The 20241-nt window shown below is 42.9% G+C and overlaps 1 protein-coding gene across 2 annotated transcripts in view; it reads right to left on the bottom strand.

Moving 5' to 3' along the window:
* The window catches only part of LOC117355187 (carbonic anhydrase 1-like), a 55601-nt gene extending 37870 nt beyond the window's left edge, over nucleotides 1-17731 (bottom strand). The window contains exons 1-2 of one of the 2 annotated variants that reach the window (XM_033933349.1): nucleotides 17596-17731; nucleotides 12484-12681 (exon numbers count right to left, since the gene is read on the bottom strand). In XM_033933349.1, the coding sequence (XP_033789240.1) occupies nucleotides 12484-12681; nucleotides 17596-17623 (226 nt within the window). In that variant the 5' untranslated portion in view covers nucleotides 17624-17731. Of the gene's footprint in view, nucleotides 1-12483; nucleotides 12682-16871; nucleotides 17049-17595 lie in introns of those variants that run through there. The other variant, XM_033933348.1, reaches the window with a different exon arrangement.
* Nucleotides 17732-20241: the final 2510 nt, after the last annotated feature.

Here is a 20241-nt window from a genome sequence, read left to right as displayed (position 1 = left end):
CCCGAAGCCAGCCTGCCTGCCTACCTCCCTCCCTCCCTCCCAGCAGCTCCAAAGTCAGCCTTCCTCCTTCCTCCCTCCAGCACCGATTCAAACCACCACCCCCAGTCCGCCGCCGCTGCTTGCCGCCCAGAAGCCTTCTTCCCGAGTTAGAGCAGATACCTTAGCTGGTTTTAAGAATGGGTTTGGACAATTTCCTGGAGGAAAAGTCCATAGTCTGTTATTGAGAAAGACATGGGGGAGCCACTGCTTGCCCTGGATCGGTAGCATGGAATGTTGCTACTTCGTGGGTTTTGGCCAGGTACTAGGGACCTGGATTGGCCACTGTGAGAACGGGCTACTGGGCTTGATGGACCTTTGGTCTGACCCAGTAAGGCTATTCTTATGTTCTTATGTAACGCCAATACCTTCATGAAGTTCACAGCGGTTTACATAAATAATAATGGTGATACAAATTATTAGATAGTATTACAATTTTAGGAATTATTAACAATTTCTTGAAAAAGATAGGTCTTTATGTCTTTTTTGAAACACTTAAAATAAAATTTCTGGTTAATATTAATTGGTAATGTTTTCCAAAGTTTTGCTGCTTGATATGCCCATGTGGAGTTAAAAGATCTAGTGTATCTTATTTTCTTAATGACTGGATACCAAGAAGTGTCATTAATTCTTCAGTTCAAAGATGGGTTATTAGAAAAATTAATGAGTTGGGGCTTATACTCAGAAGTTTCTCCAAAACGTATTTTAAATAATATACAATAGCAGTGGCCAGTGTGCCCCCCTCCCCCCAAGCTGAAATCCCCTCTTAGGCTTCTCCTCTAGTCTATGACTCCCATTGTGAAGCATTTCCTGGATCTCCCCAAACAGAGAATTCAAGAGTTTTTCAGGAGGCTATGTGTATATCATAGGAGTCAACTTTTCAAAATTATTGTGGGTGTTAACCCAAATGGAAAGTACCTCTCCCTGGACACAGTCAAGGAATTTATTCAATCTTGCCAGTGTTCAAGCACCCACAGCGCCCACAGAGCTGGCTTCTATGGTGTATGGTATAGCATGGAGATGGTAAAACTAGATTGTACTGGAATTCAAGAAAACGTGGGGGGAAAAAAGGATGAATAGCTGCAGGTAAGTGAGAGTAAAGTCAGGGATGAATCAAAATCCAAGTCTTGGCTATATGAATGGTAAAGGTTCAGACTTGTTGAGATTTGCAGTCTTTGGACCTGATCACTGAGTGTGTGTGGCATTTAGCAGACACACTAAACTAAACTAAATTAAACCTTAGGTTTGTATACCGCGCCATCTCCGCAAGCGCAGAGCTCGGCACGGTTTACAGAGTTAAGAGGAAAGGAACTACAATGAAAGGATATAGGAGAAGGACTAAGAAGATAGAGAGGGACAGGATATTAGAGAATGGGAGGTGATTAGATTTTTGAAAAGAGCCAAGTTTTCAAGTGTTTGCGGAAGGATTGGAAGGAGCTTGAATTTCTGAGCGGGGATGAGAGGTTGTTCCAGAGTTCTGTGGTTCTAAAGGGTAGGAATGTTCCAAGTTTTCCTGTGCGGGATATACCTTTTATAGAGGGGAATGATAGTTTCAGTTTTTGGGAGGGTCTGGTGGAGTGTGGGTTTGAGGAATTCCAAAAGAGTGGGATAACGGGAGGAAGGACGCCATGTAGGATCTTGAAGGCTAAGCAGGCACATTTAAAGAGGACTCTGGAGTATACTGGGAGCCAGTGAAGCATATATTTCCCCTCACTCTGCGCACACAAGAAAGATCTGCATTAAGCTAAATTTTAGTCATAATTCCTTTCATGTTGCCACAATTAGATACTTTGTGTGTTCCCTCTCGTATATGAAAGCTTCAATTTAGAGCTTTCCCCTCCTGGGAGCCTCAAAACCCTAGTTAATATACTAGCTTCAAATGCTCACGGTATTGCATAGTTGGGTAAGTCAATATAAAAAAACCAATCAAGCAGACTTCATTTTCAGTCTGAGAATTTCTGTCATGCTTTGCTAGCCAGGTGGCTGATTGATTCATCCATTTTAATGTTATAATTGATAAGTGCAATCAGCTCCTCAGACAGTTACTAAAACCTGACTTCTTGTTAAGTTAAAGTAAAAGCGCATTGAAAGCTGTTCTTTTAATGCACTTGTTTAAAAACAACACTGTTCCTATTGAGGACAGGCTTGTTCTCCATAGTAATTGGGAACAGGGCAGAACTCTCAGCTTGGACTCCAGCCACTAGACATTATCCAGGAAATACTTACTCCCTCAAGCTAATTTCTAAAATGATTCTATTATTTTTCCCGTGGGTTCCGTATAGGTCTCTCAAATATGGGCGCAGATCCTAGATCTGCATGTAAATTAATTATTTAATTAGGTGCTAACAGTCAATTATTGGAGTTAACAAACATTTAATTGTCAGTAATTAAGAGATACATATGGATCAGCCCTGTGCCTATTCTACTCGCAGGACCGGCTCATGAGATTATGGTGCCCTAGCCACTTCCCTCCTCCATTCTCCCTCCTCTCTCCTCTGATGCTACTGCCTGGACTGGCAGAATGTGGTTTCATAGGCCAGCGTCAGGGAAGAGAAGAAGGAAGTAGTACGACGCTGATGCTAGCCCATGAAGCCGCACCCTGCTGGGACAGTGTAGCAGAATCAGGAGAGCGAGGAGGAGAAAGGGGAAAGCCGAAAGGCAACTTAACTTATGGGCTGGTGACATCAAAACCCTAGGTATTTGGTACTCTTTAGCCAGAGCCTCACCTGGTCCATAGGTTAATCCTGTCCTGCCCCCTCATATAACATGCACACCTAATTTCATACAGGTCAATATTCAGACCACAGAAGGCAGGCCGGGTAACTCCCACGGTTGGCATTGAATACAGATATTCAATGTCAAGCCATTCCCAGTGACCGACTTTAAATATCCCTTTTTTTTTTTTTTGACTGGCAAAATCCTAATCAGATAAGTCAATATTTAGCATTGGCTAGTTAAGTTTATAGTGGCCATAAACAGTACTGCTATTTGTGTCGTCCAATGTGGCTGCTAAACTGGCTGGTCAGTACTGAAAATTCAAATATATAGAGAAAACAAACTTATGAAATATAACTAACTTATTCACAAGACCTCATACACCCCAAATTAAAAATTAATATTTAATATGCAATTGCCTAAAAGACCAATTGCCTAAAAGACAAGTAAAGACACAAAAGAAATTAAAGTAATAATAATAATAATCAATTTATATGCCGCAGGGCTGTAAAGTTCTATGTGGTTTACAAAAAATTTAAAAGATTACAATTAAAGAGACAAAATTAGATAAGCAAATAATTAGAAATAATACTATAATGATCTAGGTAGTTCATTACAATATCCATACCAATTAGTTGCCTAAGGGCTCCTTTTATCAAGCCGCGATAGCGTGTGACTTTTCATCACGCGCTAACCCCTGCGCTGGCCTAAAAACTACCGCCTCCTCTTGATAAAAGGAGCCCTAAATGTTTCAGGAACAAATATGTCTTTAAATGTCTCCTAAATTCCACAAGTAGTGCCTTGGGTGTAAGAGGTCTTGTGAATAAGTTAGTTATATTTCATAAGTTTGTTTTCTCTATATATTTGGACTTTTTATTTTTTTGAGCAGACTTGAGTTTTCCGTTACTCGGTTTGGACAGCACTGAAAATTGCCAGATATCACGTGATATAGCTGGTTAACTTCTAGCCGCTAATCTATAATAATAAAATGCTAAGCGCGCATGCGCATCTCACCGCATGTTCCCTGAGATCTGATCTGTCGGGATGTGCCGGCAAGAGTGCGCATGCGCACTTACTATGTCACCACAGGCGAGCGAATGCGGAGTCCTTCTGTCGCCTTCCCGAGCCTGCTACTTACTGTTAGGATGCGTCCGGGCCTGTAGCGTGGCGATGATGTCCATTGGCTGGCTTGGCGGCGGGTTGGAGACAGCGCCGATCCTCAGGTCCCCCTCCCCCCCCAGCCGTCAAGAGGAGAGTCGCAGGCGGCCCGGCTACTTCAGAGATTACTGTAAAGTGGGCCGGCCTCCCATCCCATGTGTGTCCCTCTCCTGACAGCGTTGATATGGCGGAATCCTCCTTCTGATAGTTCCCCAAAGCTTGCAGGTATTGACTGGAGGGAGGCTGCGAGAAGGACGGGACGATCCAGGCTGCGAAGAACCCAAGCCCCCCCCCTCCTGCCGCACTCCAACACTCCTCCCCAGTTCAGCCGTAGACGAGGTAAGAAACGCCTCCTTCTCTCCCTCCCCCAACCCAGGCAGAGGCGTAGCCGACAGAGCCCCCAATCCAAGTGGAAGGACGTGGCGAGAGAGACCGGGGGGAGGGGGGTTTAACACAGCCGCGATGTAAAACGTACCCAGAGCTGAAACCGAAACGAAACGCCGAGGAAGGTAAGCAGGGTTTGGGCCGGATACTCTGGCACTCTTGCACCACTTTGGACGATGGGGAGGGGGGAGTCTTCTTAAAAAATGAAAAAAAATGAAAAAAAGGTTTGTTGGAGAGACCGTCGATCCTCGGCCATCCCTGCCTCTTCGGATTTTTTTGTTTCGTTTCATTATATACTGTACAATTTCACGCTATCCCTTTCTTTTGCCACTTTCCCCTTTTGCGAGGGATTCCTAAAAGTGGATCGGATGAGTTATTAACATTAGACTTTTTTTTTTTAAGGAATATAAAGCAGAACAGATATACTATATATACACCCTCCCACGTGCCCCGGCCTCCTCCTCCTCCCGCAGATGTGAAAAAAAATAAAGAAATACTGAAATAGGCTAAGCACAGAGAGAGAAAGAAATAAATACAGACACACACACACACATATTCCGGCACCCGTTACAGACACAAAGAAAGACAGACAGGCAGAGAGACAGAAAGAAAGAAAGGGGGCAGGGAGAGAGAAAGAAAGAAAGACAGACAGGGGGAAGGGAGAGAGACAGAAAGAAAGACAGACAGAAAGAAAGGGGGCAGGGAGAGAGACAGAAAGAAAGAAAGAAAAAGAAAGAAAGAAATGCCTAAGTCTACACATCTATTCTAGCACCCGTTAATGTAACGAGCTAAAAAAACTAGTTACAAATATTCAGTGAAGATAACTGGTTATCTCATGCTGAATATTCACATTTAGCCAATTACGTGCTATTTAACCAGTCAGTGCTGTTTCTGGCTGGTTAAATAGGCCCGATAGTGTGAAATTCCAAAGTCTTTGGAAGGGGCACAAATAGGTCTGGGGCATTCCCAAAATTAGGCACATTATAGAATGCCTAGATTGTGTGCCTAACTGCCATCAGATGGGTGCCAACATTTACATAATTTTTTGGCAGGAGTAACTGCTCACACCCAAAGTTAGGCACAAACCCCCAAATTGTACAGTATATAATGCACCTAAAGTTATTCATGTACATTGGTACGAAGATCCGATGTATGTGCACAACATGATTAATGGGCCGATAATTGGCAATTGGCAACTCATAAATGATTTTAATTGGACTTAGTTGAAAGTTAGGTACACAGCTTGATAAGCGCAGAGCACAAAATGGTGTGCACCTTGTCCAATGTGTGTACCGAAAATTGTTTGTGGTTAGGGCCAGATTATAGGCATATTTTCAAGTTATGCGCATGTTTTTGACTTATACACTGATGAGTGCACAAATTAGGTGCAAGCATTTAGGTGAAGAAAACCCTGGCATAAATAGGGTATGCCTAAAATTTGGGATGCCTATAGACGCATAGCGGGGCTTAGTCAGTGCTAAGCATGATTCTATGCAGTGCACATAATTTTTATAGAATCGTGCTTAGTGCCGCACTAGTTGGCACTGATTTTTTTAGGCCACATATATAGAATTGGGCCCATATTCTATAAACGGTGCAGATAGATGCCCTACTGGCACCTATGTTAAGTCCAAAACACTGTTTAAAAGAGCATTTAAGGCAAATTTCAAGGCGCCTACCAGTGCTAAAACAAGCAGCATCGGAATCATGCCTACTAAGGTGCTTTACGATGCCTAATGCCACTGTAGACATGGCTAATGCCGGAAGTGTAATTAGGCGCCATAAAGAGCCTTTGCAGGCGTGATTCACATCAAAGGTAAGCGCCAGAAATGTAGGCCTTGAAAACCCTGGTCTACATTTCCGGCACCTACCTTTCCCAAAGGTACAATTCTCTAAACGGTGCCTAAGCATGATTAACATGCGGCCAGTGCAATTTTTCTAGGCACAGTTTATAGAATCAGCCTCTAAGTTAGCATTCTATAAAGGACTCTCCGCACAGAGTGCCCTTTACAGAATACTAGCTTAGTGTGGATTATCACGGTGCTTAAATTTTCATGCCGTTTATTGAACCTGGCCCTTTAAAAGATGTCTGTCCATTTAAAAGATGGTTCAGCAAATTACTGGATTATTTACTAAGAGGTTAATGAGTAATAAAGACAGAAATCAGTGCTCCAAGTGGGGTAGGAACAAAATATTGTGTGATACCTTTAAAGAGGATTTCCTCATGCACAAAGGTGAAGGGAAGCCTTGGGGGTAAGCAGTGTCATTTTGGATGACAGCACCTAAATGACGTACTGAGTGTTTTTTTGAGAATCAATAGTTTATAGCTTATTATTCATATTGCACCTTTATACAAGGTGGATCACAACATCACATACATAATTTAAAAAATACAAAAATACAAAACACATATATACTGTACATACATACTGTAAAACAGTCAGTATAAGATACATCAACAAGTGTTCAAGATGGCCAATGTAGGGTAATTTATAAAGCTTATCCATGTAAAGCCTGTTATATACAAAAGGAACTTTTATGAAATTGCACAACTAGGTATGTAGAGTGGTGTACCGAGGGGGGGGTGGGGGGATGACCCGCCCCAGATGCAGCCCAAGAGGGTGCTCCAAACAAGGGCCAACATCATGGTCCAACTCCAGGAACTTCTTTCGGCATTGGCAGCATTCAAAATTCATTGCTGTGCTAGCACTGGGCCTTTCTCTCTGCCGGATCCTGCCTTTACGGAAGCAGGAAGTAGGTGGGACATGGCAGAGAGGAAGGTCCGACGTTGGCAAGAGCAGCGAGTTCTGAACATTGTGCTGCCGACTGGGGGGGTGACAAAGAGAGGGAGGGAGGGAGAGGAGGACAGGGAAGGGGGAGAGAAATGCTGCACCTGATTGGTGAGAAGGAGGAAGGGAAAAGGAAGGCCAGGGAAGGGAGATGAAAGGAAAGAGAGATGCCAGATCATGGGGAAAAAAGGGAGGGAGGGGAAGGAAGGAAGAACATTGGGGGGAGAAGGGAAGGAAAGGAAACAGATGCCAGACCAGGGAGAAATAAGGGAGGGAGGAAAAGGAAAGAGAGGAGATTCCAAAGCATAGAGGGGGGAGGGAGAGATCGAAGGCAAGGAGAGGAGAAAGATGCCAGAGCATGGGGGAGAGAAGGGAAGGAGAATGAGATGCCAGACCTTTGGGAAGGAGGGAAGCAGATGCTAGACCATGGGGTGAGTTGTGGTGGGAAGGAGAGAAGGAAAGGAGAAGAGAGAGATGCCAGAGCATGGGGGAGGGAGTGGAGACAGAAAGAGTAAAATGGAAGGGACAGAGAAAGAGGGCAGATGCTGGATGGAATGGAGACTAAAGAGAAGATGAGGAAAGCAGAAACTAGAGGTGACAAAAGGTAGATAAAAAAGATTTCTTTTTTTTGCTTTAGAATAAAGTAGTATTGTAGCTGTATTGATAAACATTTATATATAGAAAATGGAAATAAGGTAATCTTTATATTGGACTAGTTTTAATACATTTTTTACTAACTTTTGGAGACCAAAATCCCCTTCCTCAGGCAGTGGCTGTCCGCCCCAGGTACAGTTCCTAGGGGGTGCTCCTCTGATTCCTTTTTATATAGGGGGTGAGGTGTTAAAAAATAATCAGTCCTGGGTGTCACATACCCTAGGTACCCCCACTGGGTATGTAAAAAGTATGTGCCTATCCTCAACTTTCCCCAAGCTTCCTTATACTCATACCCTTCACCTCTAAAAACATGCACAAATATACCTCACCTCCAAAACACATATGTCTATCTACACCTACTTTGCCCCCATATATACTCCCTATACATGCATAAGTCAAAATATACCGTATTTTCATGCATATAACGCGTGCATTATACACGATTTTACAAACCGAGTATAACCATGCGGGTTATATTTGTGAGCGCATTGTACAAATTTTTTTTACATAGTTCCCCACCCCGACGTCCGATTCACCCCGCAGGACCGCTCGCACTCGCACCCGCACCCCCACCCCCACCCCGAAGGACCACTCGCACCCCCACAGCCTCCCCACCCCCCCATCATGGAGAAGCTGCCTACCGTTGTCCTGCTGCTTCCTCTGCCAGCGGTCCCGCCCCTTCTCTGAGCCCTGCGTCTGCGCTGCTTCCTCTTCCAGCAGTCCCGCCTTTTCTCTGACGTCAGAGAAAGGACGGGACAGCCGGAAGAGGAAGCAACGCAGACGCAGGGCTCAGAGAAGGGGTGGGACCGCCAGCAGAGGAAGCAGCAGGACAACGGTAGGCAGCTTCTCCATGATGGGGTGGGGTGGGGAGGCTGTGGGGGTGCGAGCGGTTCTTCGGGTGGGGGTGTGGGTGCGAGTGCGAGCGGTCCTTCGGGGTGGGGGTGCGAGCGGTCCTGCGGGGGGGTGAATCGGACATCGGGGGGGGGGCATCAGGCTTTCAGGGTGGGGACAGGACTTCAAGTGGGGACAGGACTTCAAGTGGGGACAGGACTTCAAGGGGGAGAAGAGAGTCGGGTGGGCAAAAGGAGAGTTGGGGCGGCCAGAGGAGAGTCAGGGCGGGCGAAAGGAGAGTCGGGGCGGCCAGAGGAGAGTCGGGGCGGGCGAAAGGAAAGTCAGACAGCGACGGGAGAGTCGGGGCGGCATGCGCGGTATATGGGTGTGCGCGGTATATAAAAATTTCTTTACATAAATTACAGTTTCCCGCGCGCTATACCCGTGTGCGCGTTTTACACAGGTGCGCGGTATATGAGTGAAAATACAGTAAATCCATTATCAAAAAAGTGTTCCATGGGTTCATAAGTGGCCAAAACATCCCATGAAAGGACTTAAAGCCCCTTCTACAAAACAAAAAGTTGAAATATAGCCTAAATATACCTTAGGCTATCACAAAGAAGCTCTATACTATGAACCCATCATACTAAGTTACTGGAATCAACTGCCTCAACAGATCAGATCCCTAGAAGGGCTTCTGAACTTCAGGACAGCAATTAGAACCTATCTCTTCACCTAATCCCCCCACATAATGCACATATGATTAACCCCCCCCAAAAAAAAAAAAAACCCAAAAAAACATGTAAAGAAATGTTTACTTCATGTATATTGAATAAGATCCTCTATGAATGTCAAATTACAAAGAACACACTTTACTGTATAAGCATGACATAGTTTAACTCACTTGTCTACATATTATGTATGTTAACCTGTAACCCAATTGCCTTTATTTTATGTATGTTAACCTGTAATCCGTTCTGAGCTTGCTGGGGGGGGGGGGGAGAATGGGATATAAATCAAATTAAATAAATAATAAATAAATAAATACCTCCCCCAAAGATGCATGTCACCCCAGAGACAGACTTACAAATATCCTTCCCACTCAGATGCATAACTTGTCAAACATATACCCCTACCCCACTATACACACATTTTATCCCCAATCCAATAAACATGCACATCTCACGTCACCCACATACACTTTTTGGCCCATAGACATCCCCTACACCAGGGGTGCCCAATACGTCGATCGCGATCGACTGGTAGCTCAGGAAGGCAACGCGAGTCGATCACGGAGCCCATCCTGGGCTCCGTGATAGACTCGTGTTGCCGTCCTGATCTATCAGGCCGATCAGCCTTCCTCTGTGTTCTCTCTAGGGCCTTTTAGCTGGGCGGTCCGCCCAGCTGTCATCTGCTGCTGCCGCCGCTGAACATTAAAAAAAAACCCGACTTGGAGATTTCAGCCCGTAGCGAACTTATGCTCCGGGCTCTAACGTGTGCATGCCGGCTTCTCTTCTCTTCGAAACCGGAAGTTATGTCCGGGGGGGGGCACGCACATGTTGAGAGCCCTGAAGCAAGCGTTCGCTACGGGCTAAGGCGGGAGACAGGTTAGTGAAGCATTTCCTCTTCTTGCTGCCGGGTCCTGCCTACTTTCTGTTTCCGTGAAGGCAGGACCCGGCAGCATTTCCCCCAATAGGTCGATCGCGATGCTGGTCGGCTGAAGCAGGGAGAGCTTGGGGCGGCGTCTGCTTTCGGGCCTGTTATTGGTGGCGGTTTGGGTCCTGGTCCCCGATGGCAGTGGCAGTGGCTTGGGAGAAGGCAGGGAGAAAGAAAGAAAAAGGGCAGGCAGGGAGACAGAAGGAAAGAAGAGAAACAGAAAAAAAGAAAGGGAGGCAGAGAGAAAGAAAGGGCAGGGAGAGAGGAAGGAAAAGTTGGGGGAGGGAATGAGGTCTGGAGGAGAGGAAGCATACAGGCTAAAAGAAGGGAAGAAAGATTGGATGCACAGTCAGAAGAAGAAAGTGCAACCAAAGACTCATGAAATCACCAGACAAGGTAGGAAAAATTATTTTATTTTAAATTTAGTGATCAAAATGTGTCTGAATTTATATCTGTCTATATTTTACACTAAGGTCCCCTTTTACTAAACTGCAATAGAGGTTTTTAGCGCAGGGAGCTTATGAGCGTTGAGGGCAGCGCTGGGCATTCAGCGCAGCTCCCTGCGCTAAAAACTGCTATCGTGGTTTAGTAAAAAGGGAGGGGGTATATTTGTCTATTTTTGTATGGTTGTTACTGAGGTGATAGTGCATAGAGTCATCTGCTTTGACCTCTTTGAAAAACCCTGGAATAGGAATGATAATTAACATTTTCTATGTGTACAGTGTGCTTTGTGTTTTTTTTAAATTTTATTGTTAGTAGATCATTTTGACGTGGTCATTTTAAAAGTAGCTCGCAAGCCCAAAAAGTGTGGGCACCCCTGCCCTACACAGACATGCTTCACCCCCAGACACATACCCCCTGGTTCAGCAATACCTCTATCTCCCTCCCCCATCCAGCACCTCTCTTCCTCTCACCCCTCCAGGTCCCAAAAGTAGCAGATCATATCCTTTTCTACCCACACCCCAGCAGTAGCTCATTCATTCTGCCCCTCCCAACCAGCAGCAGCTTCCCTTACTTTCTGTCTCTCCACTAATCTGTTTTTACTTGCCCTTAACACTACAGCAGGGGTGCCCACACTTTTTTGGCTTGCGAGCTACTTTTAAAATGACCAAGTCAAAATGATCTACCAACAATAAAATTTTAAAAAACACAAAGCACACTGCACGCAGAGAAAATATTAATTATCATTTATATTCGGGGGTTTTTTTTTGGTCAAGGCAAATGACTTTAAAATATGCAATGTCAGCTCAGTAACAACTATAGAAAATTAGATAAATATACCCCCTCCCATTTTACTAAACCGCGATAGCAGTTTTTAGCGCAGGGAGCTGCACTGAATGCCCCACGCTGCTCTCGATGCTCATAGGCTCCCTGCGCTAAAATCCACTACTTCAGTTTAGTAAAAGGGGGCCATAGTGCAAAATATAGACATAAATTATCAAAATGGACACATTTTGATCACTAAATTGAAAATAAAATAATTTTTCCTACCTTTGTTGGCTGGTGATTTCATGAGTCTCTGGTTGCACTCCCTTCTTCTGACTGTGCATGCAATATTTCTTCCCTCCTTTCTGCCTCCAGCATGCTTCGTCTCCTCCAGACCTCATTCCATTCCCCAACCAACATCTCTGTCCTTCCATGAGTCCAACTTTTTCTTCCTCTCTCCCTGCCTGCCCCCTGCAACCCTACACACTCCATTCCCTCCCCCTTTTCCTTCCTCTATCCCTGCCCCTCCCCTTTCTTTCTGAATCCCTGACCCCTTTCTTTCTTTCTGTCTCCCTGACCCCTTTCTTTCTTTCTGTCTCCCTGCCCCCTTTCTTTCTTTCTGTCTCCCTACCCCCCTTTCATTCTTTCTCCCTCTCTGCCTTCTTCCTGTTCTGCCCCCTGTCTTTATGTCTCCCCAAGCCACCACCAGGGCTTTCATCTGGAAACAAGCTCCCAAACTACCGCCACCGCTGTTGCAGCTGAGTTTTCCCTGTTTCCTGATGCCGCAACAGGCCAGCAGCCTTCCCCCCGACATCAATTTTGATGTTGGAGAGGAAGTTCTGGGCCCGCAAAAGCAACGCGAGTCATGATCGACTTGGTTGCCTTTGCGATCGACTGGTCAATCGCAATTGACCTTTTGGGCACTCCTGCACTACAGAAATTCAGTCAGCCAGCTAGTAGTAGTAGTAGTAGGGAATTGAGTCCTGTGCTCTCTAAAGGCCAGTTTTCATATTGGGGACTGAGCAGAAAATAATTAAAAAAATTAATTTCTTACCTGATTGGTTGTCCTTGTCATCGTATTGCACTTGAAAATAATGTCCATTGTTAGAAATGACCTTAGCAGTTGTTGGGTCATAGCTGATACTCAGAGACTTCAAAGCGGAGTCATACTTGGCTTCCTTGGTTTTGATATCAATAGGCGACTGATGGTTTCCTTTTGCAAGAGGAAATAGTTTGCTCCATTGGTCAGGTCCTAGAGAGAAATTTACACAATTAACCATTTAAAATCATCTCACAAGTATGTACCATCCTATGCACTCAGGGTTTGCAGTAGATCACTGGCTCCACAATGATTTAATGGTCACAGGACTTCAGAAAAATACAGTTTGAAGGGTTGAAATGGACATTATGGGCTGACACTCAGCAGCGAGTTGCCTATAGAGCCTTAAATGGATAAGTTATCTGTTTAAATTTATGAGTATTCCTAGAAGCAGTAAAAGGGCAGTTCCATAACTGGGTCTCTGCATTTCTGTGCCACTCAGCTGTGTAAATATATAGAATACCAGTTCTTGTGCAGCTAAGTATGTGGCTGCAGTGTGCCTAAGCACTGTTCTTTAACTTGCATGCATAAATCACATAGGGCCAGTTTCTATAAATGACACTCAAAAACGAGTATAGTATAGTCAAAGAACCACCATTCTCTCTTCCCTATTTCTCTATTCGTAATTCTGCCTTCCTGAAACTGCTATAATGTAGCATATAGAAACATAGGAACATGACAAAGGCCAAATGACCCATCCGCAGTAACCATTATCTCTTCCTCTCTCTAAGAGATCCCATCGCTTACCTAGCCTTTAAAAAAAACGCTTGAAGACATTTCTGTTTGGTACACATGACGAATAATTGATTATGATCAACTGTGTATGTTCAGTATTTTTATCTTTTGAACCAAGAGGTAGTTGCAGTATATAAGTTTTATGTTATGTTATGTTATCCCACGCCTTCTTGAATTCAGGCACAGTCTCTGTCTCCACCACCTCTTCTGGGAGACTGTTCCTTGCATCTACCACCCTTTCTGTAAAAAAGTATTTCCTTAGATTGCTCCGGAGCCTATCACTTCTTAACTTCATCCTATGCCCTCTCCTTGCAGAATTTCCTTACAAATTAAAGAGACTCGACTCATGCGCATTTACATCATATCTCCCCTCTCTCGAATTACATTCTGTAATTCCTTATATTGTAAGTCCTCTTGCACCTGTTTAGGTATAGCACAACTCAGAAATACTAGATTAGAAAAGATCAGTGGTGTGCGTAGTTCTATAAAGGATGTGAGCACTTTATAGAATCATGCTTAGCACCAATTCCCGTGCCTAACTTTGAATGCCAGACTCGCACCTGCTAAAAAACCTGTATAAATGTTGGCATCCAAGTTGGGCGTGCTGATCCATTATTTTGTAACAAAACAAACAACTTTTTAGAATGCCCCTGACATGCCCATCCCACCCCTTAGTCAAAACCCCTTTTGAGTTGCGCATGATGGGATTTAGGTACCATGTGATATAGAATAGTGAACAGCCAGAAGCCCACACAAATCCTAATTAGTGTCAATTATCATCAGTAGTTGCTAGTTAACAGTTATTTAGCCAATTAAGTTGTACATGCATCTTGGGATTACATATATATTTTGGTAGATAACAGTGTCTTAATTGGCTGCAAATTTGGATATCAGCTTTGGATCTGCATGTGCCATAATGCATGATGACTTGGGATACAGGCAAGTTTGTGCACAATGGGTTCCCAAACAGCTTACTGATCTGCACAAGCAACAGCGTGTGGAGGTTGCGACACAGTTCCTGAGTTGGTATGAAGAAGATTTGAGTATTCTGGAGAGAAATGTCACTGGTGACGAGATATAGGTGTATCACTATGACCTGGAGAGCAAAAGACAAAGCATGGAGTGGAGATATCCATCTTCTCCAGCAAAGAAGAAATTCAAATGGCAGTCCTACTCCATGAAAATCATGTTAACCTTCTTTTGGGCATGAAGGTGACCTTTACATTTTGAATTACCCTCGTACTTTTATTTGAGCCAAAACCAAAAACGTGACTTAGTTAGAGGTATTAACATAAGTAAACACTCTTCTCTGCTTGTCATCAGAAACAAAACAGGTATCTATCTATCTATATCTATATGAGGGCAAGTCAAAAAGTAAAGGCAAAATACATTTAACAGTTTTAATAAGAGTAACTGTGAGCAATTGAACATATCAGCTTTCCACATAGTCTCCATGCAAGATGATGCATTTGTTGTATCGTTCAATTTGCTTGTGCATTCCTGCAGAGAAGTTTGGCTACTCCTGAAGCCAGGTGAGCACCACTTCCTTTACTTCATCATGCTTTGTCTATTGCTCTTTGGGTCGCAGTGATGCACCCATGTCTCGTCGCTGGTGACAATTCTCTCCAGAATACTCAGATCTTCTTCATACCGTCTCAGGAACTAGGTCACAACCTCCACACACTGTTGTTTGGGAACCCATTGTGCACAGAATTTCCTGTATCCCAAGTCATCATGCATTATGGCAAATACAGATCCATAGCTGATATCCAAATTTGCAGCCAATTGAGACACCATTATCCGTCGGTCTTCTCTAATCAAGGCATCTACCCTATGAATGTGCATGATGTTGATGGACGACCAGAACAACCTTCGTTGATTACATCTGTTCTTCCCGCTTTAAACCTTTTTACCCACATAAACCTTTCGTTGGTTCATAGTACTATGTCCATACTGAGTCAATATCAGACAGTGAATTTCCACAGGTTTCACTCCCTTTGCCCAAAGAACACGCACTACTGCACGTTGTTCCTTGATGGAGCAATTTTGCAATGGAGCGTCCGTGTTTCTGACCTCTTAGCTGCTACATGACTAAAGGCCTAGTGCTGCACTGTGCATGGAATGGATGAACTATCTAACAGGCAAAGTACGAGTACATATGTTGCATTTCGCTAGCTCTGTTCCAGTTATCACATCATTTAAAAATTGTCTTTCATTTTTTTATTCACCCTTGTATTTACCCATTTTGTTTTTGATGACAAGCAGAAGTGTGTTTAGTTGCTGGTTTCTATTAGTCAAAGATATTGCCACTAATAGAATTGGAAGCCCCGTGTTAATCTTTCTTAATTAAAATAATCTCATCACGGTAACTTGGTAAATGCAAGATCTGTACCACAGTAACAAGTGCTTAAATAGGAAGATTAAAGTGCTTACCCCAGACAGATTACCTTAGGAAGGAGACTAATAGTCCCCAAAACATTCACATTTGAACATTTGTTAATCTTTATTCAACTCTTGTTGGATTACTTTTACTTAATTTAGCTCAGATTATTGAAAGATTTTTTGAACCACCCTTTGAGCTTTCAAAGCAAAGCAATGTACAATATAAAACTATATGATATATTAAATACATAGAAGGCAAGAAAGGGACTTAAAAAAGTAAAAGAAGAGGCTGAGCATGATCCATGTATTAAAAAAAGGCAAATCGAAGGCAGAGAGACGTAGGGCAAGGTCTAAGAGCCAGACAGAAAATTAAATGCTAAATTATATAAAAACTGTTTATACTCAGCCTCCAAAGCTATTAACTGCCCTGGTCTCTGGAGGACTAAATAAAGAAAAATATCCTGAGTCCAGTTCTGAACTTCACAAAAGAGGGCTTCATCCTTAAATTTTGTGGAAGAGAGAACACAAGAGAGACCGATTGTTTATCTAGCCCGGTTTCCTGCTTCCAACAGTGGCCAATCCAGGTCACAAGTACCTGGCAGAATCCCAAATAGTGTCAAGATTCCATGCTACCAATTCCAGGGTAAGCAATGGCTTTCCCCCTCTATTTCAATAGTAGACTATGGACTTTTCCTCCAGGAACTTGTCCAAACCTTTTTAAAACCCAGCTACACTAACCACTGTTCAACATGAAGGAAACCAAAAGGCAAAAACAACGATTTCAAGTTGGATTACTACAGAAAAAGGAAATTAAGCAGGTTGCTGTGCTGAGAACAAACAGAGTGCTGAGGCCACTAAGGAATTAACAGCTTAGCAAGACACTCAGGGATACCAGAACAGAAAGCCCTATGAGTAACTGTAACATTTATACAGTAGGATTTGCAAAGAAATCAGAAACCAGTTACACATCCAGCAGAGGAGTAACAAGGTCCTGTCTATGGCTGCTGTAAAGGAGCTCGACCAAATTGCTGGGCATTAACTGCAATCACTTTAACGTAGAAAGTTTAAGACCTTTGTGGAGAATTTTGCAGTCATTGATTCTATTTAGGACAGAGGCATGAGCTAGCAATTTAACATTTTGAATTCAAGCAAATGTACAGAAAAGATTTTGTCTGTAGTAGTTGACCACAGCCCTGTCTCTGAAAGAGAAAGAGATTTGCTCTCACCATTATGGGCATCATATCCCCACTCCTTGCTTGCCATCTTCCTTATATTGAGCAGCTGCCTATCTCCAAGGATAGCTAGATTGTTGGAAGCAGAAATGTGGTCCGTGTTCTGCTATACTGCAAATCTGCTGATTTGGGCTAGAGGGCTTTTTTTTTTTAATAGGCTCCACTTATGCTTGACAGGGAGGTAATTTACAGCTTCATAAATTTTCAAGCTGATCTGAGCATGACATAGGATAATTTTTTTTGTTTTTTATTTTTCAAAAAGATAAAATGGTGATGGATAATGCCCCACCCCATCCTTTCAAGTTGAAAACATATTTGGTTTTGAGAGCCACCCTTCCTTATCTTGTCACAAGTCTATTTACAAGATGTCATAATTTGCAACCTCATTGCATGTCCTGCTTTTGATATTAACATGTGACAGAATTCATGCATGCTTGGAGCAGATATGGAGGACAGTGGCAAGGACATGGATAAGAAGTTGCTGCATTACAAACAACACAGCCATCAGCAGAAGTGGCTTTCTATGAACTAGAGCCTCTCTGTATTTGCTTCCTGTCGCTGGAGAAGAATATACACTTCTCCCTTCATATCTGCGGTTTCCGTATCTGCGGATTCGCTTATTTGTGATTTTTCAGCTGCTGACTCCGCTCCCCAAAATTACATCATCATTAAAGTTCCTTTTTCTTTTACTGTACCGATAAAAAAGTTTATCACTTACCATTCACTCTGAAAATCACTGCTTCCATGCGGTGCTATTCGCTTTTCTGAACAAGAACTCTGCTAATTCCCTGGCCAGGGGAGGGCAGTTGACTGTCGCAGCATGTTAAGTGTGAGGAGCGGGTGGGAAAGGCTTGCCGAGCTAGGAAATACCGCCAAGAACTAGTTGGGGGCAGGGAGAGAGTGTAATTCTGTCTCCACCACCTCTTCCGGGAGACTGTTCCATGCATCTACCACCCTTTCTGTAAAAAAGTACCGGTATTTCCTTTGACTACTCCTGAGTCCATCACCTCTTAACTTTATCCTATGCCCTCTCATTGCAGAGTTTCAAATGAAAGAGACTTGACTAATGCACAGGTATTTAAACGTCTCTCAATTAATAAATCGTAGTGACAGAAAAACAAAAATATATGAAAATGTCACTCACCAGCAGTGGACTCAATTTCTCAGATCCCTCATTCAATCAATCTATTACTTTATCACATAGCAATCATTAATGATTTTTAAGCTAGCGTTGTTGTCATTGACAAAAAAACCTCACACCAAAAGGAATGTAGGGATCTTGAGTATTGTGAGCTTAAGTGTTGTCCATATGGAAGCTGGAGTTGCTTTTTAAATCCCTGAAGAAACCATTGGATTGTTGGTGAAACAAGATCTTATAGGAGGAGTTTGTGGCCTGCCGCTGTTATTGGAGCTGTAACCCTGAACGCCGTTGAAAAGAAGAAAAGTTTGTTTGCTATTGGCAGAGCTGGTTAAAATAACAGCAAGTGTTCGGGTGCTAGAGCTAAGTTTCTCTTTTTCTACCTTTCATCTGTTATTGCTTTGAAGATTGCCTTTGTAATTATGGATTTTTTTTAAGTTGCCTTTAGAATAATGTACTTTTTGGGAAAAACTAATAAAAATTCAAAAAAGTATACTATTCTTTTACTGTGCATAGTACCGGTAGTGGTTTTTGAATCACTCTAGATCCCTACATTCCTTTTGGTGTGACTTTTATGCCAATGACAAAAATAACGCTAGCTTAAAAATCATCAATGATTGTTATGTGATAAAGTAATTGAGGCTTTGTCTCCTTTTTGATTGAATGAAGGATCTGAGAAATTGAGTCAACTGCTGGTGAGTGACCTTTTCATATATTTTTGTTATTTAAATGTCTCTATCATATCTCCCCTCCCCCGCCTTTCCTCCAAAGTATACAGATTGAAATCTTTAAGTCTGTTCCCATACGCCTTATGATGAAGACCACATACCATTTTAGTAGCCTTCCTCTGGACCGACTCCATCCTTTTTATATCTTTTTGAAGGTGCGGCCTTCAGAATTGTACACAATATTCTACATGAGGTCTCACCAGTCTTATACAGGGGCAACAATACCTCCTTTTCCTACTAGCCATACCTGATTAAATTATATTAAAGTATAAGATTATTTATATGATTATTTATCTGAAATGAACACAGAACACAAAATTTTTTATAAAATAATAATAACAAAAATAGAACAATGCAGGTCTTATGACAAGACCAGTGCCAAAAAAGTTGAAAATTAGCCATTGAAAACACTTGGCTATCAACTGGCACTTCTGAAGACCTTGCATAGAGGTAAACACGAGTAGAGGTGATACTGTTTTAAATTATGGAGTGTATTCTCTAAACATGTTCATATCTTGGCTAGCGCATAGTTGCAAGGGGGAATAGATAGGGATAGAGCTAGAACAAGTCTCCCAATATGGAGGTCAGGAAAAAAAAAAAAAAAGAGAAATAAACAAGGCCAATGTTTTATCCTGAAGCATCATAGATGTAAATGGTGTCTGAAATGATCTGGTGAAAATTTGGAATGACTAGATGATTTTGTTGAGAGGCTATTTTTGTAGAGGAAAATAAGGTATCAGTAATTGGTATATGAAGAAAGGCCAGTATGGTGGGTTTGATTTATAAGGAGCAAAATCTTAAATGTTCTTTTGTGTTGTGGCAATGAGTACCTCTCTTAGCAGGGGGGTGTCACATGGTAAAATGTCTTGCAACGTTTTGAACTAACTATAATCATCGAAGCACGGATTCTATAAATGGTGAACGGCGGTCACTTTTAAGGTGGCTGCTGACAACGGTGGCTTTTATAGAATCTGGGCCCTAATGTCTAATGCATGAATACCATAGAGCAGGGGTGTCCAACCTGCGGCCCCATGAAGTATTTTGTGCAGCCCCAGTCGAGGGCGATGCAGTGCTTTCCTTTGCTTCCCCCTGGTGTTTACTATCTTTCTGGCTCCTTCCTCTTTCTTGCTGCAGCATTTGCGCGTTTTTGCAGCTCCAGAAAATTTTTTTTCGGAAAATGCAGCCCAGGGAAGCCAAAAGGATGGACACCCCTGCCATAGAGTATAGCATTATTTATTTATTTAATTCATTTCCTATCCCTTCCTCCCCAAAGAGCTCAGAACAGGTTACAGGTTAACATAGATAATATACGTTTAACAGGTTACAATTTGCCATAGTTATAATGCAAGGATTTTTTAATTCAAGTTTTTATACATTTCTATGTAATCTATCAGTTGTGGGTGAGGGAGATAGGTGAAGAAGTATGTTTTTATGGCTTTCCTATAGTGCAGGAGTCCTTCAAGGGATCTGATCTGCGGGGGCAGTTAATTCCAGTGGC

Source organism: Geotrypetes seraphini, chromosome 2 (genome assembly GCF_902459505.1).
Source record: "Geotrypetes seraphini chromosome 2, aGeoSer1.1, whole genome shotgun sequence".
In the NCBI taxonomy this organism is placed as follows: domain Eukaryota; kingdom Metazoa; phylum Chordata; class Amphibia; order Gymnophiona; family Dermophiidae; genus Geotrypetes; species Geotrypetes seraphini.
This window is presented reverse-complemented; position numbering and strand designations above follow the sequence as displayed.